This window comes from Schistocerca serialis, chromosome 2 (genome assembly GCF_023864345.2).
Source record: "Schistocerca serialis cubense isolate TAMUIC-IGC-003099 chromosome 2, iqSchSeri2.2, whole genome shotgun sequence".
Taxonomy (NCBI): Eukaryota; Metazoa; Arthropoda; class Insecta; order Orthoptera; family Acrididae; genus Schistocerca; species Schistocerca serialis.
This window is the reverse complement of record NC_064639.1, coordinates 1,027,518,577-1,027,544,707: the sequence shown is the minus strand read 5'-3', so window position 1 is coordinate 1,027,544,707 and position 26,131 is coordinate 1,027,518,577. Positions and strand designations below refer to the sequence as shown.

The window sequence follows — 26,131 nt, the reverse complement described above, 5'->3', positions numbered from 1 at the left end:
AATAATCTCATCTTTCAGCTGTCAATTGAGAAATTCCTGCAAAATTGGCAGCAAGAACCTAGGTATCCTGTATAGTTTGTAGTAGACTGGTGATTCGTTCCCAGTTGGTATGTGGTGCTGTGTAACATGTATACCTGGTAATGGCCCTTTTGAAAAAAATAAATCCTTTTTTTCCATCCATTCCATATTGCTTCCCATTAGGCACTTCAATTTTTCTCTTAATCCAGTTTCAATGGTGTCTGGCAACTGTCTGTGGCTGACACCCCTCTATGTCCCATTCTTCTTCCTCCAGGATATCCATATTAGCGATTACCAGCCCCTTTGTTAATCCTATGTCCTCTGCGCTAAAATTATCTACATAAGCAGGTACCTTCTTCACACCCTTTATTTCTTTATGCATACAATACCTCTTTTAACTAAGCAAATCGTATCATCTAATACTTTCCTCTAATGGTTCCATCACCTATTGGCAAACTAGAATCAACAATGATCCCAAGTGATTTCCCAGTATCCTTAGGTACACAATCGTGTGAGTCAAGTCTTAGTGTGGTCATTCATGGTGACATCGCTACACCAAATCTAACTCAAAAATTTTTCCATCATGTTCCACACTATGTTGCGAAGATCAATAATGGCACAATGCTGACTTAAGAAATCTAATCCCACAAACATGTCATAGCCGTCACTCATGTGTGGCAAAATCTCTCCACACTGTTTAAATTGAACTGTATCCAGGCAAAAGTTTGTGTCCATCAATCCTCACGGAGTGAGATCTTTATCCCTCACTCCAAGATACCTGTATCGTGGTGAGTCCCATTGCTTACGTTTCACCAGATCACTACTGGTGACTGACACATGCATCCCTGTGTCCAATAAACCCTCAACCCAGTTTTCCTACTATTCTACCTATCACACAATCCTCCTCTTCACATGATTTCATAGCATCCAATCTTACTGGGAATGACTGTAATGGACCTGGAGTTACCACTTGTAACTAATGCCTTATTCTTCCCCATTGCTCTACTTCTAAAACTATTACTTCCTCTCACTTAATCCACAATGGCCTGAGGCTGATGACATGCCTCCTTAAATGCCCGTTCATCCACACCTGAAACATTTATACTAGCTGCAAACACTATCTGTTTACCCTGTACTCTAGTTGACAAATCAATATCCTCACACTCTATAGCTCACCACAAAATCCGTCAGACCTCCTGTCCATACATGTCCTGCGATTTCTGCATGAAACCACTTTAAAAAATTGTTTTACAGTTCCCATATTTTTCTTAGTTATTACCCCTAATTGTTCCCAAGCAAAGCTCCCTTAAGAGCTTCTGTATGTCATACATAAGTTTTATCTTACCCTGTTAGTCTCAACTTTGCAACATTCAATAATTCCTTATCAGACCAAACTTCCATCTGTGCCATATTTCTGAGGTCTCCCACAAAGGTCTGCACATTCTTGGTTGCCTTGCCAGAAAAAGGAGCAATTAAACTTGTGATTGACAAATCTACAATCCTTTGTGATGACTGTGATTCTACGAACCCATGCAGCTCTGTGTTATTTGCTGTTAGTCATGCTACCTTTCCTAACAATACGTATACTACTTCTGGCTCCGACATCTCGCGTCTCTGGCACTGTCAAAGCTTTGTCCTTGACAACATTCATTTTGAGAACTAACATTCACAAGACAAGAAAACAAAATCTATTAACTTCATTCTTCCATCTAATCATAAGCCAACTCAACTCCCAAGAATTGCCCAGCCATATGCCCCCAATGATTACAAGTATAACATTTTACTTGAACTCTTTTTGTACAGGGCACTGAGTGACCCTCAAGGTTCACATCTAACAGGCTCTAAACAATCACAACTTCCATTACCTCTAAAACTAGACAAACACACTTTTCCTCTACTTGGAATAAAATCTACTTTACAAAATGCTGTCAAAACTCTTCTCTATGACCAAAATACAATACACAATTTTTTGGACTCATCGTACCATAGGCTGTAGGTTCAGACATTGTTCTAAGATGGCGATGTCAATGATCCAACATCAATCCCTTTGATTGTCTCCTATGGAGAGTGAAATGAGCATCAGGCCGACAGTGGATTTGTTCAGCTAACTTCTTTATTCTGGCCATCAGCGTAGTGCATCAGGAAGAGCTTGGTGGAGGCACCCAGTCTCCTCTCATGTGAAACAGTAGACGTCTGGCATTGCTGACAGTGCAAAGAGCAGAGCCAAGCAAAGCATCAGTCAAATGACGATGTCGGCAATGTCTCCGGCTGCAATCATGATGACAGCGTGGCACAGCAGGCGATGGCCATGTTCGTAATTGGAGCACCGAATACATCATCTTTCAGATAAGCCAGAAGTCACATGGATTAAGATCAAGTGATCTGGACATCAGGTGGTAGAGAAATGATGAGTGATAATTCTAGCAATTCTGAAATGCCTCTGCAACAGCTGCTTCACTGGCTGTGCTATGTTCAGGGGAGTACCATCTTGCATAAAAATAATCCTACTCACACATGAACACTGTTGAAGGTTTGGAATGATGCTGGTGCGCAAGACTCTCGTAGCATTTACCCATGGCAGTACTGGTCACAGTAGACGCAGAACTCATTTCCTCAAAAAAATATGGCCCTACGATAAATAATGCCAACATCCTGTGGTGAGCAAGCTGGGATTTTTTTACTTTGCCTCTTGTTTTGCCATCTGCCTCCTTGAAATTCATTTTTTTTTCACACTTATCTAATTATCCACTTATCTAATTATCATTAACATGTGTGAGTATAATCTGCATTTTCAAAAAAGAAAAAGGTTGGCCCTTAGTCTTAAAGAATATACCACCAGATTAATTTTGTGCTTAGTTTTATGTATGTAATTGATTTTCTAATTTATTTTCACTATTCCTAGTTAGTAACTTTCATTATAGGGCAAAATCAGTAATTGTTTCATAACTTGAATTCTAGTGTTGACTTATAAACAAATATAAATTCTGTACAAATTATAAACATTTGAAAAACGAAATACTAGTAATTATAAAGTATCTATTTCGCCCCATCCGAAAACATGTTAGCAAAGTCAGCCCTTAATTTATTCCAAAGTAATTAACAGTTTTGTCAAAATTAGTGTTTGTATAATGATATTTGTTAATTTCATGATTTAAATAAATAATTCAGCCTAACTCTTGTGGTATAAGAAACTGTTAAAAAGTTAATTTAATAGTTAAGTTTTAATTGTAGTTCCTGTAAATTGAACTTCAAACAATGTGTAGTTTCAGTACCTATTATTGTGGGGATATATAAAAGCCTGATTTTTGGTCCCGAGTCAGTCAGCCCACAGCCGAGTTTCAGACAAGAAACCTGTGTTGGTTATAACAACAACAATGCATCAACTTAACTGTGAAATAAGTGCAACACAATTAGGCTATGTGTTAAGACAATAACAGCGTCTGTTCGATACACACTGCAATATTCTGCAAGAGTTGTGAACTGTGTGGTTAGGTTTTTACTGCTTTTTGATGTACAACAGTAAACTATTGAAGCAGTATGTGGATCTTCACTTGCAACCTATTAATGAGACTTATCGAAAGTTAAACAATAGTGCACTGGCCATATAACTGTGTATTATTGGGGGTTATGAACATTAAAAGTAAAGAACTGTGAAACGCAAATGTGCACCTGTCAGCTACATCATTTGAAGTAGTCAGTGTTGATCTTCCAACCCCATTTTTCAGCCAGTGTAGCAATGCAGTAAGTCGACACCAAGGAAAACAAATGAAGAAATAAAGCAAGCGAACAAGACAATCCCACACCACAAAGTCATCTTCGCATAATGAAGTGGTACTGGTTGATGTGTATGGGGATTTTCCGTTGCCTGCATCCTGCTATTCTGCTTATTGACATGTCCCTCTACTTCGATGTGAGCAAGAAATTTCAGAGCAAATGTTTGTCTTGCTGACAGGTCAGTAGGAAGTATCTCTTGAACATGAGTTGTTTTGTATGGATAATAATGCAGGGTGTTTCATAGGATTTTATGCACCATTGTTGCACGCATGTCCAATGCTAAGGTAATTCCCCACACACTGAATGTTGGCGCACCATCGCTCAACTCCTTTTGCAATGCTGTGGCCACATATTCGACAGATGTCTGATCAATTGCTTTCCTCCCTCTAACTCACTGCACTTCAAAAGAACATGTCTTCTAGAATGTTGCAATCATTTTCTCTAGACATTGGACCAATGCCTTTTTTCTTACTCCTGAGGGTCCAGAACTTCTGCAGAGCTACTGGTGCACAGTCACCATTTTTGTAAAAGAACTTTACCAGCAGCGTACGATCCTTTATGGAGACAGTCATGTTCGGTGTCTTGAATGCAAACTGAGGAACAGCCATGTGCCACCTGTGTATAGGCGCACATATTCTGACACTTAATAGTGCCAGCTATTAGTCAAATTTCCATGATTTTATTTTTTGTTCCATGGTGTTTCTCCCTGTGTCAATAACATGCTGTTCAAATTTGACATCATTCTGAGCAGTGGTTCTTTTCCCACAGCATTTTTAAAGTGGAAATTTAATTATAGACACACTATGTATATAATTATATGCCAAATGGCACTCCAGAAGGTACATAAAAAAATGCATGTATTCAAATGCAACATTGTGCCAAAATTTCAAAGTAATCGGAAAAAAACTTTCAGAGATTTACAATTTTGTACAAATGAACATTTACATGTTTGTTTATATAGATTAATGTAAAACAAAAATAAGCATCCACAAACTTCGTATACATATGTCACAGGTGACATCTGGTGACCTGAAAGTTGTCGTACTAAATGTAAGGACAGCAGGGAATCAAGTTAACACAGACACATCATAGCTAGAAGACATGTGACATCAATCTACAGCCGGATACTGCCCTGTGCTGTCTGGGTCATGTTGCCTCTGTTGAGCATACGGTCAGTAATGTAAATACCTCACAACCTGAAATAAGAGTCCCATCAGCAGCTGACAACATGTATATTCTACTAAATCATTCCTCATTTTCTGTTTTGTAGAAAAATCCTTTCTACCTATAAATGTTTTTTTCATTGCTTTTATATATTGTAGAATATAATTTTGTTTTTAAATTTTCAGTAAAATGTAAGAAACAATCAAGGCGCACACAGCACACTAGAATTTTTTTAAAAAGTTCTAATTCACTGTAACTTCTATGTATATCACCTAGTTCTCTGGTGGTGTTCTTACTTTAGTATGATATTGCTTTTTTCACCAAATGGCATCTATGATTTACAGGAACGAACAGCATGTATTTTTATTTTTACTTTACTTTAACTGCAAAAAGAATTGGCAAGGATTTTAATAGATTTTATGTAGTAACTTAAATTTTCCTTTTCCTTTCCCTACTGTATGGATAATGTAGGCCTGAAATCTATAAAGATTATCATAATGCCGATATTGTCAGAGATAGCTTGCTTGGTTGGATTGGAGAAGGGACCAAATCACATAGTCATCAGTCCTTCCGACCTTGGAATAACTAAAACCGATAAAACCTCACACTATAAGAGGGAACTACAATGGCTATAAAATTACGAACTATTGATAGAGAAGGAAGGAAGAAGGCGGAAGAAGAGGGAAAGAAAGTGACTAATGACGGGCATGCAGGAAGAAGCACAGGTAGACAAGATACACACTCAAGATAAAACAGACCCATAAGGAAAGGAGTGGGAAGGCAGAGGGCAGGGGTGAACCACCAAGCCCAGTTGAAGCCAGTCCAATCGGGGCGAAGGGGGGAGCAAGACGGCCAGCCATCCCCTCCACCCACTGATAAGTTGAAGGTCCCACCCTTAAATACAGATCCCGGGTTCGAGTCCCGGTCGGGGCACACATTTTCAGTTGTCCCCATTGAGGTATATCAACAACACCTGTTGGCAGCTGAGGCTTTCAATTAATTATCATTTATTCTAGAGAAGCTGCACAGTCATCAATGGTATCAGTTCTTTCGAGAGCAGTTATTATCTTCATACATAGTTAAAGGCTACCTGGCCATTGACCTTCGTCTGTGTGAATGTGCACAGTTTGCCCGAACTCTTACGGGAATTATCACCTTAGTGTGCGTGAGTAATGAGTGGACGGGCAAATATCTATTGGGCACATTACGTATGTAGTTGTGGACAGTTGGGAATGTGGATCTCACGGGAAGCATGCAAGGGATAAGTCCCTGCAGTTGCATTATTTATCTGTGTCCTCGGTGGCTCAGATGGATAGAGCATCTACCATGCAAGCAGGAGATCTCAGCTGTCCCCATCGAGGTATATCAACAACACCTGTCGGCAGCAGAGGGTTTCAATTAATTATCACTTAAATGAAGCAATAAAAAACCCCAGAATGCAGAAATCATAAAACTAGATCAGGCACTGAGGCATTGTCGGCTAACGCCATGAGTAGTGAGTCAGGAAAGCTAAAAGTTCGTTGCAGGGTGGCTAAGTTGGGACAGTCCAGTAAGAGATGAACCACAGCCAGCAGACAGAGAGGGGGTCTTCACAACGGAGGAGATAACTGTGAGTCAGCCGATGCGAAGCCGGCAAAGGACGACAAAGGCCTTACGAGAGGCCCGTAAGGAGGACCGCCACATAGTTGTAGAAACCTTTATTGCCCTGAGCTTGTTTGGCGAAGAAATAGTGTGCCATTCTGCATTCCAAAGTCCCAAAACCCAACATTCTAATGCCGAGCAAAGGTCTATTTCCGGAATGCTAATAGCAAGAGGTGGTCTGTTAGTAGCCAATTTAGCCAGTCAATTTGCAAGTTCATTGCCAGGGAGCGCCACATGGCCTGGAGTCCAAAGGAAAACCACTGAGCATCCACGTTGATCAAGGAGAGAAAGGGAGTCCTGGATAGCTATGATCAATGGGTAACGAGGGAAGCTTTGGCCGATAGCTTGCAAACTGCTCAAGGAGTCATTACAGATATCAATTGCGAACCCTGGAATGAATTGAGGAGACAGTAGAATTGGTGGTGAAGAGCCTCCAAAGGGGCAGAATCCTTTGAATTGATGGAGAGATCAAGACAGAGCTGTGGCTGAGAGACGCACCATAGAGGGGTATGTGCGTGACCAGAGAAAAAGAGGTGGTAAAGGGAAGTGCTGGAGCTCATAAAAGAGCAACTGAATGCTGGCAGCCACGGTAAGCCCACTTTGTGGCCACCGTCGTGGGAGGTTGATCTCCGTGTCTGGATAAAGGAGACCATAATTAGGGTGCTTTGGGGTGCACCAATTGCGGAGCACATAAGATATCAGCTCTTGTTGGCACAAAACTCGCAGCGGTGGAATCCCCACCTCTGCGAGAAGGCTAATCACGGGGCTGGTCCAGAAGGCACCAGTCGCAAGCCGCAAGGGTCAGTATACAACGGTGGCCAGCCACTGATAAGTGGTGGAGCATTTGGTTATGTATCCACTCCGGTCCAGGAGCCGCGTCGGGACAAAGGGTGAGGGCGCTGGCGAATTCCCACTTACTAAATGGGGCATTATAAGGCTCCAAGCAGCGAGAAACAAAAGACAAAGGCAGTTGTTCTGAGCATTCTTTCAGGAGGAGGAACATGGGTGGATATTGAGTCGATGCGGAGGCTTGAGCATAGTGTTGAGCAAAATGCTCTGTGACAAAGTCTGGATGGGTAAGGACAACACCATGCACAGAAATTCCTGCAATTCTGGTGGGAGGATGATGGCCAAAAATTCACCCGAGTTTTGCCCAGATTTGTGAAGAGCGTGTGTGTGGTCCTATGGTAGCCACATATCGTTTCCAGCAAATCCATTTCTGAAATTTGATTAGGTAACAGGCCCAGGTGCGGAATCATTTAAATATCAGAAGGAGAGCAGTAGAAGGGTGCCACTTGAAGCGTTGACGAGCACGGTGGCAGTCTTCTATGGAAGCAGCAATTTCCGGAGTCCACCGAAGGACCATCTTCCGATGGGGGAAACCCAAAGAAGAAGGGATGGCTGAAACAACAGTGGAAAGAATGGTGGCAGTCAAAGTCTGAGTAGACTCACCAATACCGCTGTGTGGTAGTACAGGGGGGATGGATGGTAGCAGAGTAGAAGGCACCCCAATCAGCTTTAGAGAAGGTCCACCTGGGAGGGTGACGGAGTGAGATACACTGAAGAAAGATCAAAACAATCGGGTAATAATGGCTGTCACATAAGTCATCGTGGACACCCCACTGAATGGAGGGAAGAAGATCGGCACTGCACATGGAGAGGTCAATGGCAGAGAAAGTGCCATGTGCCACACTAAAGTGTATGGGAATGCCGTGTTTAGTAGACAGAGGTCAAGCCCTGCCAGAACAGCTTCTACTGTCCTACCCAGGGCAATAGTCGTGTGACTACCCCAGAAAGGGTTGTGGGCATTAAAGTCCCCTAGAAGCAGGAAGGGAGAAGGGAGTTGTTGAAGAAGGGTGGTTAGAGCAAGGGATGTGGGCGGCCTGTCAAGTGGAAAGTAGAGATTACAGATTGTGATTAGTGTCACCAGATGGACCCTGACAGCAATCGCTTTCAGAGTGGTATGGAGGAGAACCCATTTACTAACATTGTCCTTGCAGACCAAGGTGCAAACACCACCAGAAGCCTGCAAGGGGCCAATTTGGTTCCGACAAAACACGTAACCCCGAAGGGTGTGTGAGTAAGAATTGACAAAATGGGTCTCCTGGAGAGCAATGCAAGCAGCAGAGTAGGAGGAAAGAAGGGGCTGCAACTCAGGAGGTGACTCAAATATCCATTACAGTTCCACTGGAGGATTCTCAAGCTGGAGTCCAAATGAGAAGGGAATGGACCGGAGCCAGTCACGCCGCTGAGTCACCATCCATCACCAATAAGGATGGGGTAATGTCCATATAGATCGGGTCAGACTCTGTTGGTTCCTTGGCTGGGGGAGGGGAAGACGGCACCTCGGGGTACAGGAGAGGCCTTGCCCTTGTTCTTGTGTTTCTTTCTTCTCTTGTGAAGGAAGAGAAGGGCAGACTGCAGCGAGGTTGGGCACAGAATTACACCTGGCAATCTTTGCACCCATCGGCTATGGATCGCGTGGCCGAAGTGGAGCTGCAGATCACCTTTCAGTAGGGTGCCGGGATGAGGAGTCCCAGGAAGGAGCTCCAGTACTGGCAGCTGCTGATGAAGGGGGACACTTCTCCGGTGGGGGAGGGGGAGCAGCACCCGAAGGGACGGGTATGGGTACTGATGGGGAGTGGGAGAGTGAGGGTGAAGCAGAAGGTGTGGGGCGAATGGGATGGGTCTGGGAAGAGGAGGGGGTAGGAGGGGGAATGGACATAACTGAAGCAAAAGTGGAAGTTATAGGCATGGGATGGAGCCAGTCATACTTTCGACAAGCCTCGGTGTAGGTACGTCGACCTAAGGTCCTGTACTCTTGACTCCGTCGTTCTTTCACATACACCAAGCATGCTGGCGAGCATGGAGGATGCTGCGCATTGCAATTTACGCACACTAGTAGGGGAGCACAGGCACTCCCGTCATGGACGGAGCACCCACAGTCACCACAGAGGGGATCATTGGTGCAACGGGAAGACGTGTGTCCAAACCGTAAGCATTTAAGGCATCTCATCGGTGGTCGAATGTAAGGTTTTACATCACACCGATACACTATCACCTCGACCTTCTCGGGGAGGGTATCCCCCTCGAAGCCCAGGATAAAGGCGCCTTAATCGGTGTGATTGTTTTTAGGGCCTCGCTGTAGATAAATCAGACTCATCACTGCTCGAGGTTTGCATGGAACTCCTCATCAGTTTGGAGAAGAAGATCCCAGTGGAAAATGATGCCCTGTACTGAGTTCAAAGCGTGGTGGGGTGCGACGGAGACTGGGCTGTCACCAAGATGGTCACACGCATGCATGGAGTCAGATTGGGCAGCAGAAAATGTCTTTATAAGCAAAGAACCAGACCGCATTTTACTCATGGATTCCACTTCGTAATACTTATCTTCAATTGTCTCCAAGAAAAACAAAGGCTTGGTCATGGCAAAACTTTCGCTATCTGTCCTGGTACAAACCAGGTACCCAGGGAAAGGTTTCAACCCAAGCCAGTGAACTTGACCCTCTTCCCAGGGGGTGGCCAGGGAGGGGAAGGCTGAAGGACCAGAAGGAGACTCATGTCTTCTATCATTCTTAGAGACGGCCACAGAATGGGCAGGATGTTAAAGTTTTTGTCGCTTCATGTTCAAGGCGTCCGCCCTAGTACCACCCACTCCAACCAGGGGCTCGCCCTGTGGAAGTCACCCAGCCACAGCAAGGGCCGTCTGGCATGGCGGCCATTGCCAGGAGTTCTGATGCCCCAAAGTGATGAGCATCACCTCCTTGGTATACACGAGGCATTAACAGCTCAGGTACTAGCAGTGTGATTCCTGTGTTGTAAGGGGGCTCAGCCAAGTGGGTACTTAACAGCTTCACCACACGGACTGGCTTCCATGCTGGTGACCTAGCAGGAAGGGGGGCCAGGGTGCAAAGGGAAAATGGAGGGGAGGGGGAGAGAAGCCTGTACCATGGAAACTACCTTGGGAGTTCATCCCCAAATGGTTCACGCTGAACGGGAAATATTGGAAATGGAGGTCAAACCTGAAGGGGACCAAAAATGCTGAAAAGGAGATGGAAACAGCAAACTAAGCAAGAGCACATACCAAAACAAAGCCCGTAGGATAGCCAGGTCGATATAAAGTAGTCCACCAAGAGGGAAAGGATGGGGGAGGGAAAAAGGAGCAAGGACAGGGAAGGAGAGAAGAGGGACAGGAAAGCAGTCTAGAAAAAGGAAGGAGACTTCAATAGCTCGGGGCCCCGTGTGCGCCACACGCGTATCCCATAAGGAATTGTGGGCCACCTGCGGGTCAGAGATAGGTGATACAAAAATAAAAAGCTCACATACTTTGATTTCTTTCATTTTCATAATGTTACATGGGATCATATTTTGAGATAATTCATAAAGCCAAGTTAAAGTTTTCTGGGATCAAAAGGGTGTAATATGAATTCAAGGAACATCTTGCATGCAAAGGCATGTTTAAGAAAGTGAGAAATCTGGTTACTGATTAGCGGTATATTTATTACTTAACACTTTCGCTGCGGCATCGGTGCAGGCGCGCAACTCTCCAGTGCGGCCCGGCAACGTGCGAGTGTGGGCTGGTAACACACTGAAATGGCAGGTACCGCTCGGAGCCGATGCTCCTAAGCACACCTGAGCTACAGGCCGAAGTCAAGACCTTGTAATATCTGTAGGATCATGTTCTATACTGACTTAATGATGACACCTTAGACACACTACTTCAAATAAGCTTTGACTGTATTGAGGTCATGTTTTAAAATCTGTTTGCTGTCTGACACCTATACGGGTCACAGGCGTCATTCAGATGTTTGTGATTTGTTGATAATGTAACAAAAAATACAATTCACACAAGTGACAAATCCACTGCATTCAGGAAAAATTTGGATTAGAAAACGCAAATTCTTAAGAAAGAAAAAAAGAAACTGGATTCATTTGAAATTATATATACTTCAAATGCGCATTTTTAAGATTGACTCTGATAGAGGTCGTCAATTTAGTAGCATGTTTGCTCCTGGTATGAGAGAATTACCCATCTACATTTATCATAGACACCCAAGGGACGCTGGACGTGTAGAAATTAGTAAGCGAAATACACCCTATTTGGAGGCTTCTCTCATGTCCCCCATTACTTTGATTGCGGTGCTATTAAAACAAATTTAGCGCAACAAATTCTTTCGCAAAAAACTGAAGTGAACGCTTTACAAAGCAAAATGTCAACTTTAACATGAAACAAAACCTCATTATCTGAGTACTAGATAAAAAAAGTTCTCACCTTTCACATCATAAAAAGAAACTATGCAATTCAAAAAAATTAAAAGAAGTCGTCTTTAATAATCGTAATTTCCTCGATATTATCACGTTTTTGCTACTTCTGGGAGATTATACAGCAGTTCAAGCAGTATCCAGGTTTGTCTGGGCAGGTTGTACACTCATATGGTGTATAAGTGCACTTGCCCTGTTCCGTGCACTTCTTACACCGTTTCCTCATAACTTGCTTCTCCCCTGCAGTAGCTTCCCGCTTTTGCACAACGTGTGTTTATTTGTGATGTTCCTTGCTCACATTTCGTGGAACATCAATTAATGGAAGGAAGCCCTTTAGAATGTTCATTCTGTAATCGTACAATGTCATTTTATTTCCTGAGTATTTGTTGTGCAGATATAGAGAATTGGAAACTAACATGTCAATGACATGAAAGAATAGTTTTTTCGGACAGTGGATAGTCTTTTATTTACATAAATTATACGATAACATCCGATCTTGGTTATCAGTCCCAGACATACAAGCATTGTACCTAATAATAGGCAAAGGTTTCGTGACTATTTGCTGGAGCACATTCCTCACTTGCTTCATATCATTTAGATGTTCTGTGGAAATGTAGGAAACCTCTCGTCAATCCTTCCATTTTCCAATCGTAACTCCATTAGAATACCGCGCAATTCTCTCTCCTCTCCCAAGTTTTGCCGAAACAGTGTCTTCGAGGGTATATTTCCCATTTAATTTCAGAGCACACCTGTGGAAAGTTAGGTTCAACAGTGTTGTAGCTAAATGGAAACTGTTATATAATTGTCCAAGTAAATGTGATGACCAACATGCAGCTTTTCTGCCATCAAATGCAAAACGACCTTTTCAGCGTGACCTTTTCCCCCCTCATATCTACACTACTTCCCCTGTACACAGTGCACTTATTTATGAAACCATCTGGATTGTTGAGCATGTACATCTTAATGCCATATTTATTACATTTGCTTTTTATGTACTGTCTAAATGACAATCTTCTCCTTCAAAGAATCATTGATTCCTCTATTCATAGATCTCTTCCCGGGTAATACACTTGAGACATTCTCGTGTCAAAATAATCCAATATAGGTCGTATCTTATCTAAACGATCATCTGGAAGTGGATTTTTTGCAAAATGCAGAGAGCATAATACGATCAAATACCGGTCTCTGCTTATACTCATCGCTATTCCTCTATTCTCAAACAGTGGTTCTTTCTTCCAGTGGTCTTGTAATCGAGGATATTTAACATTACCCATATGTAACGAAACACGCAGGAAAACTAGTAATTCACCTATTCTTAGAGGTTTCCATTTACAGATCCTAGATCCCTCTTTTGTATTTTCGCTCAGCATATGTTGACTGCGTTATCGTTCGTTTCGTCAACTACAAGTTGCAACAATTCGTCTGTTACCAATAATCTGAAGAAATCCATAGGAGAATTGCCAGCAGGATGAATTTGCAAAACTTCTTCCTTCATCAATGGGTGATACTGCATATTATGTGGTTCTTTATGCCAGGACTCACCTGGATTATCTCCATGTGACAGGTCGGGCACTTTTTCGTCGTTGATTTCCACACAATTGTCGTGATCCGTATCGTCAGATTCGGAACTGTCATGAAACAGATTCAAAAGCTTTGCTTCCATGCTATCATCACTCTGCAATTCTTCAGCAGCCTCTAAATGACAATCTCTGTGGTATGCCTTGTCCTCACTACACAGAAAATCACTGTCATCTAGTACACAAAGTAACTGTTCCTCTGTCAATTTAACACTTTTCCTGCTCCTTTTCACATTGGAAGGCCCAGGTGTCGGTTCATTAGCCGCCATTACGAACAATATACGTTTGATAACTGACCACACAAAACAAACGTTTACATGCTTAGATGCTAGCTTAGACGATGCAACTAGACTCAGTAATCCGACAATGTGTGCGGACGCTTATAAGCGTCAGCCGCAACGAAAGTGTTAATGAAATTTATTATAAATAATATATCTCTTTTTAGGCAATGGCTTAGCTGTGTCATGCGTAAATGTGTCTTGTAACGATATCTTGTGGACTTTGCTGCACACAGATTTACAAGTTTGTGACAAATTTGGAATGTGTAACTTTGAAAGAGTGAAGAGTTTGACAGAGCACTGAAAGACCTAAGTCGAAACAAGGCCCCGGGAGTAGACAACATTCCATTAGAACTACCGACAGCCTTGGGAGAGCCTGTCCTGACAAAACTCTACCACCTGGTGAGCAAGATGTATGAGACAGGCAAAATTCCCTCAGACTTCAAGAAGAATATAAGAATTCCAATCCCAAAGAAAGCAGGTGTTGACAGATGTGAACATTACTGAACTATCAGTTTAATAAGTCACAGCTGCAAAAAACTAACGCGAATTCTTTACAGACGAATGGAAAAACTGGTTGAAACCAACCTCAGGGAAGATCAGTTTGGATTCCGTAGAAATGTTGGAACATGTGAGGCAATACTGACCCTACGACTTATCTTAGAAGAAAGATTAAGGAAAGGCAAACCTACATTTCTAGCATTTGTAGAGTTAGAGAAAGCTTTTGACAGTGTTGACTGGAATACTCTCTTTCAAATTCTGAAGGTAGCAGGGATAAAATACAGGGAGAAAAAGGCTATTTACAATTTGCACAGAAACCAGATGGCAGTTATAAGAGTCGAAGGACATGAAATGGAAGCAGTGGTTGGGAAGGGAGTGAGACAGGGTTGTAGCCTCTCCCCGATGTTGTTCAATCTGTATATTGAGCAAGCAGTAAAGGAAACAAAAGAAAAATTCTGAGTAGGTATTAAATTCCATGGAGAAGAAATAAAAACTTTGAGGTTCGCCAATGACATTGTAATTCTGTCAGAGACAGCAAAGGACTTGGAAGAGCAATTGAACGGAATGGATAGTGTCTTGAAGGGAGGATATAAGATGACCATCAACAAAAGCAAAACGAGGATAATGGAATGTAGCCAAATTAAGTCGGGTGATGTTGAGGGTATTAGATTAGGAAATGACACACTTAAAGTAGTAAAGGAGTTTTGCTATTTGGGGAGCAAAATAACTAATGATGGTCGAAGTAGAGAGGATATAAAATGTAGACTGGCAATGGCAAGGAAAGCGTTTCTGAAGAAGACAAATTTGTTAACATCAAGTATAGATTTAAGTGTCAGGAAGTCTATTCTGAAAGTATTTGTATGGAGTGTAGCCACGTATAGAAGTGAAACATGGACGATAAATAGCTTGGACAAGAAGAGAATAGAAGCTTTAGAAATGTGGTGCTACAGAAGAATGCTGAAGATTTGATGGGCAGATCACATAACTAATGAGGAGGTATTGAATAGAATTGGGGAGAAGAGGAGTTTGTGGCACAACTTGACCAGAAGAAGGGATCGGTTGGTAGGACATGTTCTGAGGCATCAAGGGGCCCCAAATTTAGTATTGGAGGGCAGCGTGGAGGGTAAAAATCGTAGAGGTAGACCAAGAGATGTATACACTAAGCAGATTCAGAAGGATGTAGGTTGCAGTAGGTACTGGGAGATGAAGAAGCTTGCACAGGATAGAGTAGTATGGAGAGCTGCATCAAACCAGTCTCAGGCCTGAAGACCACCACAACAACAACAACGTGTTCAAAATAACAATAAGTGTAGTGTGATTCTTATTATTGCAATGGTGGTTAAAGATAATTTCACAGCTAAGGGGAAAGAGTGTGATGGTTGCGTGTGTGTGCACACTTTCCTGGAATCTCTCTGTTTATAGAAGTGACTGCCTCATAGTCCGTTATGCTGTAGGTGCCACTGATCTCAACTTCAGTGTCTATCACGAAGCTTTGTGTAACGAAGATTAAGTCTCCCTTAGGCTCCACAATGATACCTTTTCCAACTTATCTGTAGTAAAGTACACTCCAGAACATATTTCCCCATTTGACTATTTAACTGCAGTGATTGCTTCATGAATTAGATCTGAATTTTTATTATCAGAAACGACCATTGTATTTTGGATACAGGTATATTCTTCACTGGTATGCCAGTGAAAATCATTTTTTTTATTATTATTTTGTCACGGATGTTAATATTCTGTTTATTTCACAGACAAAGTCTGATAGTGTGTGACTAATCTCACATAGTTACTATTTACATAATGTTGCAATGTCTTCATAATAGAACCAACCAATTTCTATATTATCAATAATATCAAAGAATGTGAATGTTACAAAACTACTGACTTCTTCACTGTAGTAATGTGGTTTGTATAAGTAAATGTTGGGAAGTTATTTTATGCACTTCAATGTATACATATCTACATCGTTGTGGAGCGCGTAAAGCAGTAATGTAAACATATCACTTACAAAAACTTACCATACCTCAATAAAATATTTTTTCCACCAATTTCATGCTTCCAACTTTCAATAAATATTGGTGCCACACTATCAAAAGTGAATATAATCATACACTTAAGGAATTATCTGCAACTCTGGCTTTAATTTATCCATAGACATATTTATTAATTATTTTTTAGATTTACCAGTGACAAGACCGCCTTCAGACAAAGCAAACTGTTTTAGACTTTTAGGATCACGTGATGTCTCTAAAACAGCTTCAATTCTCTTAATTTTCTCTTGCATAACAGGTGAAACAGGAACTGAAACAAAAATGCAACATATGTAATTACTTACTATCAGTATTGTCAGACTGAACCTCAGACATTAGTAATAAATAAGCTCATTGCAACTGGGTGCTCTATTCAGAATTATCTACTAAAATAACCAAGCAAATCTTTGTGGAAAGCCCATTTAAACTCAGCACAAAGAGACACAAACTTCTACAAGTAATTTATGTTTTATGGAGTAATGGTCAGACATTCCATGGCTACTTTGTCAAAGCTGAATACATTGGGCCAGCACTACAATTACACTGGGATGAGGGGTTGAGATAGGTGGAACAGATCAAGGGAGAGATAATACCAGGAGTGAGTGGGACAGTTGTACAGGGATGACTGTGACAGCTGGGAGGGAAAAGCAGCAGGTGCATAGGAAAGGAATAAAAGCCAACAACGAACACTGCCTCTGATAGTCCATATCTCCATCCAAGCGTGAATCTTACCCACTCTCATCTATCAACCCAACCCCCCCCCCCTCTCCCCCGACTACCTTTCAAGGAGTTCATTACCTCCATCTTGGTCTAGCCCTCCTTTCCCTGGTCCCTTCCCACAACCATAAACCTCTCAACAAAATCCAGCAAAGTTCTCTTTCTTGTTTATGGGCCTATATATTACATAGAATGGTGATTTGTTTTCTTATCTCTGTAAATTATTTATGTTTCACCAGGGACTTTAAATGAGCGAACTTCTACATCTAATCATTGGAAAAGGTAATTGTTGTGGTGCATGGGGCTAAAGTCAGAACAGTGCTAAGTTATCGATACTGGTGAACCTAGAATGATATTTAAGTAGTGGAGGAAGTGAGTCAGGAGACTTGAACGCAGCTGTATATTGCTGTATGTAGTTTGAACCCCCTTGTATAATTTTTTTGTCTTTTCTTGACTCAAATTTAGTATAAGGAGCAGTCAAATGCAAACAAGGCAGCTGGGTCAACAAAAATACTCTACTGCCTGATCAAAGTGGTGAGTCTTTCACCACAATCAGACTAAGGATCACGTTTGTAATTGGTAAGCCAATGCTTGCAAGATTCTGTATGTTTGGTATGGTAGGTATTGATCACATGCTGTTGTTCATGAGGAGTCCTGCAAGGCATGATTGACATAAAATTTATGTAGGACATATTTTATTGTTTCAGCACAATGTTCAACGTACAATTGTTCTCACACATGATTCAGAAAATTAGTCACCAAATGTCATGTGACAATGCAACTTATTTGACATAACAAATAGTAGTTAACTACACTGAGTGACTGTAAGCTGCAAAAAGAACATCTGTATATAATTTATTCGTTCGAAGTCCAGAGAGAATGCCAACAACAGAGTCTACAATTCACAACTACATCTATACTCCACAAGCCACCCGTCTTTCACAAAATACATGCAGGTGGAAGCAATACATTGATTAACTCTTCTATGAACGTAGGCTCCCAGAACTTTAAAAGTAAACCACACTGACGCAGACCATCTCTCATGCAGCATCAGCCACTGGAGTTGGCTGAGCACCTCTGTGACACTTCCATGCTTAATAAATGAAGCTGTAACGAAACAGGTTGCTCTTCTTTGGAACTTCCATATTTTCTAATCAATCCTATCTGGTACAGATACCAAACTGATGTGCAATATTCAACTATTGGTTGAACGAGTGTTTTGTAAGCTATCTCTGTTTTTGAGGGACTACATTTCCAGTGGATTCTTTCAATGAATCACATTCTGGCATCTGCCTTACCTGCAATTAATTTTATGTGGTCACTCCACTTTAAATCATTCTGTATACATACTCCTAGATATGTTATGGAAGTAACTACTTCCAGGAATCGTTCTGCAATCATATAATCATACAATACTGAGTCTTTCTGTCTCTGTATACATGTGTGACATTTGTTTACAGTAAGGGTCAATTGCTACTTCCTGCACCAAGCATCAATTCTCTGCAGGTCTTCCAGCATTTCACTACAATTTTCTAGCCTTGCAACTTCTCTGGAAACAACAGCATCATCCACAAAAAGCCTCATGCTGCTTCTAATGTTGGCTAGTAGGTCATTTATATATACTGCGAAAAGTAATGGTCTTACAATGCTCCCGTGGAGTACGCCTATTATTTTCATATCTGAAGGTGTCTTTCCCAAGACATGCTGTGTTCCATTTGCTTAGCAATCATTAAAATTTTAGAAAGCAGCCTACAGTTTCTGCTTCAGCCTGTTAATGTATAATTTCATTCATTCTGCTTCCTAAAGGTTCTCCCCTGTAATATGATTTACAGAACACAATGTGGGAAACAAGTCGAGTAATTGTACTCCGTTTAGATGCTAGTAAAAATTGATGCATAGCTAAAAAGTTTACCTTCTCATCATGCAGGAACTAATAAATGTAATCATGTAAATTTAAGAAAGGAACTGCATACCAGATTAAATTAAGCGACAACTTCTGCAGCTCACAAATGAAGCACACGCATAGATGTAAGATATAACTATATAATGAAGATAGTTAAACAATAAAAGAAAATCTCAAACGGAACACTCAAGACATTAAGTTTAGTTTGCTGAATTTTTGTAAATAGACACAAAGTCACATTACAAATGATTACCAAAATTAATAACATGCCTTATAGCAACTGAAAATTATCCCATAAATAATGGACGAATTTTATACACCTACCATACAGTATAAAATGCACATGAAAGAGAAATTAATCAAAACATTACTAAGTTTCAGTGTATCTACATTGCGAAAATCATATTCAGAATCAAGTCACACAATTTTGTAGCAAGTTGTACTTAATTCTGTAAGCCAATTAATAATACCATCGCAAACAAAATTGTTTGCTTCAATGTTAATACAGTGGAGTGAACACTGTGTGAAAAGTAACAAGTTATACCGTGCAAAAATATATCTACATGAAGCACTTACTGAAAACAATGTTACTGGATGTTATAATGTATGAAGTTTGCTTATATGTTTACATGTATGTTCATGTAAACTATACCATTTCGAACACGATCAAATGACAGTTAAGTACTGCCCCTATTGGAAAATTTCTGAAAAATTTCCTGAATTTTCTGGTAATAAAAGAAGTACTTCAGTAATTATACATATAAAAAATTGCTTGACACAATGGAAGTACTGGTTGCACAAGCCTTCGTAGCACACTGTCACACAAAGGAACAATACACACCGATGAATTGACAAGGGATTATAAATATAGTGGATTACCTTCTTCGAATGTAAGTTCCTGCTCCTCATCGTCACTGGGGGCAATATCCTGCACATGGTTGTCGTCTTCATTCGTAGTTTCTTCATCAACTGGCACAGGTCCGCCGTCTTCATTCGTAGTTTGTTCATCAACTGCACCACTTACGCTCGTTGGAACGACTAAGTTGTCATCAACCTCGTTTGAAACAATATTTTCTTGATCGTTGTCATTGTCAGCATGATCCTCGCTTGCCACCGGAGGGTTAACATCTATTTCTTGTGACATATTTAGAAACCTTCCTCATGATCTTCTGTCTAGGAATCTACCCAAGGCACGTTGATTTGCGATAAGACGGTGGCTACACAGAACAACAAAATAAGCTACTTACTGCCAAGTTGCAATGAATAACAGCAAAGATAATGTCAATTTTCATTCTTTCCATTGATTGAAACAGAAACCGAGGCAGTTTCCGACATTCGTAGTAAGTTGTACATTTTCTAAATTACACAAGCCAAATAAAAACAACAACATGTCAAATGCCGCTACTAAAACAGCTGTTTGTTTATCGATAACGGCTTAACTAACATTATCGATTTTAATCGTACTAATCGATATTCCTTAATTTCCAAAAATATGACCTTACAACTTTTCTTTATTATTATTTGGCTTTGGATGGGGAAACAAATTCATATACATACAACACTACAGCTATAGCTAATCACCGTATAGTCATTAACAATGTTAGTTATCGTAATTATTTGCATGTTGCATGTTGTAAGCAGGAAAATGGTTTAAAGATAACTGTTTAGGAAATGAGAAAAAAACAGTATGGATGAATTTCAGCCACGTATCGAATAAAGTAAAGCCCAATATAGTTTTGAAACTTGGTGACCAGAAGATTTAATAAACTTCAAACACAAAATTTTTAGGGATCTGGTTAGACGAGCATCTAAAGTGGGATAAACATATTGAAATGCTCAATAAAAAGCTAAGTAAATGCTGCTACATACTCAGAATGCTGAAAAACTGCTGCCGTGTAAAAACAGTAATATGTGCTTATTATGATCTTATGCATAGTCTATTGCGGTATGGTGTCTTATTTTAGGGTAATTCAAGTCTGGCAAACCGGTCATTCATTATTCAAAAACGAGCATTAAGAATAATGAAAGGGGCTGCACCAAGGGAGCCCTGCAGGGAAATTTTCAAATAATGTCGCTTCCACCTTTATATATCTACGAAAGTATCTCCTTTTTATAATCTCACCCCCAATTTTCTTCTTTAAATAGTGAGTGCCATGACTGCCCAACAAGATACAGGAATGATATCCACAGAGAAACACACAAAACAGCCCAATATCACAAAAGTGCAATATATCACCCCAAAATCCTTTTTAGTGCTCTTCCCTTAAGCATAAAAAGATAGAAAAGTTTTACATTTTTAAAAATGAGCTTAAAAATGTTATTAAGAGAATGTTTTTACAGTGTTACAGAGTACATGGATTTTCAAAACATAGTGACATAGTGGTCAATGATAATGATAATTCATATTTGAACAACTGTATGAAAATAGTCTGCCTGTACACACTAGGATTAACTAATTATTGCTTGTTCTGTTATTCAGAGTGGTCAATGATAATGATGATTCATATTTGAATAAATGTTTGAAAATAGTCTGCCTGTACACACTATAATTAATTAATTATTGTTTGTTCTGTTATTCTCTACTATAGTGGTCAATGATAATGATAAGTTATATCTGAAAAACAAATGTATGAAAATAGGATGCACTGTAAATAATTAATTATTGTTTGTTTTGTTATTCTCTACTACATGCTGCATGAAATATATATTTATATGTTTTACCACCGTAGGCCTATGTTATTAATTTACTGTACAGTTACAAACTCATATAATGTAACATGACAACCCCTATATCATTGTATATGATAAAATGGATGCTCAATAAATAACAGTTAACAATAATAACCTCTCCTTAAGACGTGTGAGTCTGTTGTGAAATTATAAAACTTTTCATCAGTTAAAAATATGGTAACAGGCCAACTATTTAAACGATTTCTTAATTTTTTAAATAGTGGTTTGTACTTAGCTGTGTGCAATTTTCTTTCCTTTTCTCTCTCTCTCTGTCTCCCTCGTAAAACACACACACACACACACACACACACACACACACACACACACACACACACACACATCATACAATTATAAACTCAACAATTCTGCCATGACATAGAAGGAATTGCCACGCAGACACGATTTCAGTTCTGAAATTAATTTTATTATCATATGGGTAATTATGCTGGGAATGATGTAACTACAATATAAACTCACACATGTGAGTCTCTTTATTGAAACTCAACCAGTGACTACTATACATCCAAATAATAGCAACATAAATTCTACTTTGTTAAAAAAAAACATTCTTTGCTGCACCAAAGCTCCTTTCTCTGTCCCTCGGTCTGTTTGTGTGCACACTACCTAATGCTGCCACACCAGCTGCCCCCTTTTTTTTCTTTAAACCAGATGCCCTCAGAGTAGTGTGCTACTGAAGATTGTCAGAAAAGTGCCAGAATCGTGTTGTTGAGATTCTTCCCCAACGAGGTAGCCAGGTTTAAATTGCTCTACCGAGACTGTTTCATGCTTACCATTTTGTTCAGTTGTGAACGCGTTCTTCCCTTTCGTCAGCACTTTGTATATACCAATATGTGGAGTCCATAATGGTGGTCGTAAGGCGTCGACTCTGAACCAGACATGTTATGGCCATATATGCAGTCGCAACATGTTTGAGCTCAATTGTCATGTGAACTCAGTCATTACTTCTGTCAATATTGGCTGAAATGTTGCCAGTAAAATGAATTCCTCTGGTACTCCATTACTGGCAGGGTGGTAGCTGGGGGGTGGGAAGTTGGTGCAACAGCATACCCCAAGGAGTCCCTAAAATAGATATGACTTGAGCTGACGTGCATGATAGACTGTAATGGTCTGAGGATGCCAAACCCCACTGCAGAGGCGTCTGGTATAGGAAAAGCTTTAGGCCACCTCGTGAAATGATCAATTGCTGTGAGTAAATAATAGTGACGATCCAGGGTAATGGCCAGACAATGTCAACATGTATGTGAGGAAATCTTATCGTCAGTGTTGGGAACTGCTCCACTCTAGGGAAACTTTGCCAGCTGACCTTGTCGCATTGACGTTCCAGACAGGAATGCACTCAATCTTTGCAGTCCTTCTGTATTCCTGGCCACACCACATTGTTTGTTACTACTTACCCATTGCCCTCACTCCCAGATAAGCCAGATTATGTAACGTTCGAAACGCAACATGTTGACATTCTACAGGTTTGTGCAGGTGTTGCTTATTCCGCGCTGTGTCAGGCCAAACACCCGTGGTACGAAATAACACCGGAAGCCGTTTCAGTTGCAAATCTATGTGCTCACTCCTGAGCAAATCACGTAGTGTTGTGTCCTATACTTTCCTGCACACAGATCGAAAAACGCCATCTGCTGCTATTTCTTTACACGACACTGCCAGTAAACTGACACAGTTTCGAGATAAGTAATCTCTGACAACATTATGACTGCACAAAGTGTAACGCACATCAATTGTAAATTGTGCAATATATTCTTCTTCTCTCCACTGACGTGGTGATCCATGATCTGTTGCATGTTAGAAGAAACTAGTGAGCGGTTTGTGACTCGTAAAGGCTAAAATGCCTGCCTTCCACTGAAGACTGAAAATGCTTTACCATTTCGTAAATTGCTAGCAACTAGCGATGTATAGCACTCCAATTTCTTTGTCATGACATAAGGTTTTTTGAATAAAGCGCGAGTGGTTGCCAACGGCTGCCCACCTTCTGGTGAAGTGCTGCCCCAATAGTGGCTTGGCTCGTGGCCACCAAGAGAGCAAGTGGTGGGTTAATGCATGGATGAGTGAACCATACATCTTGTACTAAACCTTGTCTGACTTTGTCAAACGCCTCTTATCTCGTCCGAATCCAAGTCACTTTCCAGCTACCAGAAGTATGTTCGCCTGAAAGCAGTGTGTTGAGTAGTTTCCGTTGCTTCGATAGTCCAGCAGTGTGTCAACATTAGTAAATGACCATCCCTAGAAACCTGCAGTACTCTTTGCAGGTTGTTGTCAAAGGCATATGTTGTATTGCTGTGACCCAAACCAATAGTGGTGTGAGACCTACTGCTGAGACTGAGACTTAAATTCTTCCCACTAAGGAGCATGTTTTTTTTTCAGTGTAATTGCTACTACTAATATCAGTAACAAGATTGTCCAGGTGTGCGCTCTTTTGCGTCTGCACACATCATACCACTCCACCAATCAGATGGCATTTTTCGGTCTATCCATAGGAAAGTATAGACCTGAAATTGCCTCTGTGTCAAGGACAGCAGTGGTCTACTTGAACGCCATACTGTCCTCCCCCCATGGATACAGACATTAAAATTCTCCGAACCGATGCAGACAGTGCTGCCATCTGGTGTCATCTGGTAGGTGAGTGGCAGGCCACAGTGCACTAAGACGATGTGCGAGGCACTGGCCCCAATGCTGCTCACATCCTAGACAACTTGCTCGCCTCGCTACAAAAGGCAAAAACGCTGGGTACCCCTTGTGGTGGGAAGACTGTGCCATGCTCTGCTCTTGTCGTTCAGGTAGCCGTGCCGCGACACATAATCCCACGCCTAATAAACTGTGACAGCCCCGTCATTCAGTTACTATCCACAGAAAATCAAAGCTCTCATTTCATATTTCGTTACTCCAATGACTTTAATTGACCGTCACCACTCGGAAACTTAACGAGAAAAAGTTTAATCAAATCAAAAAAAAAGTGGAAGGGGACAAGCTGCAAGAGCTTGGTGTCTTTCCTAGTCCTCCTCTTACAAAAGGTTTTTGTTTTATAGACATTGGCTCACTTAGCAATAGAATAGTACGCCATTTGAGAAGTTGGGACTTACATCACATCTTAATCAAATCAGAGGAAGTCGGCAGGGACAAGAAGATGGGTGGAAGAGTTAACGATGAAGCCCACCTGTCTTTCCCATTAACTACAACACCTCACCCAACACAGACTTATGCTCAGGGATACCACACACATTCAACGAACAAGTCATCCACACAAATGAAAGACAGGAACTTGGAAAAGGCCGTGCTGGAGGTTGCTGTTAATTATAGGACCACCTGTCTCCTGCTGCTTCACAGACACTCTTAAACAATTAAAAGTCATTTTCTGCGTTCCTAACACAAACACATTTGTCATCTTCCTAGAGGATTACAATAGTTTAACCTTCAGAGTCGTTCTGTTAACTTACACACATACAGTATCCCTTATCAAACGAGGATTGTACATTGAATGCAGTTTATGGTCCTTTCAGCTGACATTCAACACTTGATACAGGAAATTTGCAACAGATACTCAGCACCCATACACCTAACAGCGCATTGAAAAATTATCAGTGTTTGTGTGGCATCTACATAATGTGACACTTCGTAAGTGGTAAGTTCGCGAACCTCTTGTCGACCGTTGTTCACTAGTCTGGATATTTTGACATTGTCCTCTCAATGAAAGAAGGTTGTATACATGGAAGAACCCTGGAGATACTGAAAGGTATCAGATAGATTATATAATGGTAAGACAGAGATTTAGGAACCAGGTTTTAAATTGTAAGACATTTCCAGGGGCAGATGTGGACTCTGACCACAATCTATTGGTTATGAGCTGTAGATTAAAACTGAAGAAACTGCAAAAAGGTGGGAATTTAAGGAGATGGGACCTGGATAAACTGAAAGAACCAGAGGTTGTACAGAGTTTCAGGGAGAGCATAAGGGAACAATTGACAGGAATGGGGGAAAGAAATACACTAGAAGAAGAATGGGTAGCTTTGAGGGATGAAGTAGTGAAGGCAGCAGAGGATCAAGTAGGTAAAAAGACGAGGGCTAGTAGAAATCCTTGGGTAACAGAAGAAATATTGAATTTAACTGATGAAAGGAGAAAATATAAAAATGCAGTAAATGAAGCAGGCAAAAAGGAATACAAACGTCTCAAAAATGAGATCGACAGGAAGTGCAAAATGGCTAAGCAGGGATGGCTAGCGGACAAATGTAAGGATGTAGAGGCTTACCTCACTAGGGGTAAGATAGATACTGCCTACAGGAAAATTAAAGAGACCTTTGGAGATAAGAGAACGACTTGTATGAATATCAAGAGCTCAGATGGAAACCCAGTTCTAAGCAAAGAAGGGAAAGCAGAAAGGTGGAAGGAGTATATAGAGGGTCTATACAAGGGCGATGTACTTGAGGACAATATTATGGAAATGGAAGAGGATGTAGATGAAGATGAAATGGGAGATACGATACTGCGTGAAGAGTTTGACAGAGCTCTGAA

At 40.9% G+C, this 26,131-nt stretch overlaps 1 protein-coding gene across 1 annotated transcript in view; it reads right to left on the bottom strand.

The window, feature by feature from the left end:
- Positions 1–20,263, bottom strand: part of LOC126458443 (TBC1 domain family member 20) — a 121,655-nt gene extending 101,392 nt beyond the window's left edge. The window contains exons 1-2 of the mRNA XM_050095505.1: positions 19,747–20,263; positions 16,402–16,518 (exon numbers count right to left, since the gene is read on the bottom strand). Coding sequence (XP_049951462.1) covers positions 16,402–16,518; positions 19,747–20,011 — 382 coding nt within the window. The 5' untranslated portion in view covers positions 20,012–20,263. The remainder of the gene's footprint in view (positions 1–16,401; positions 16,519–19,746) is intronic.
- Positions 20,264–26,131: the final 5,868 nt, after the last annotated feature.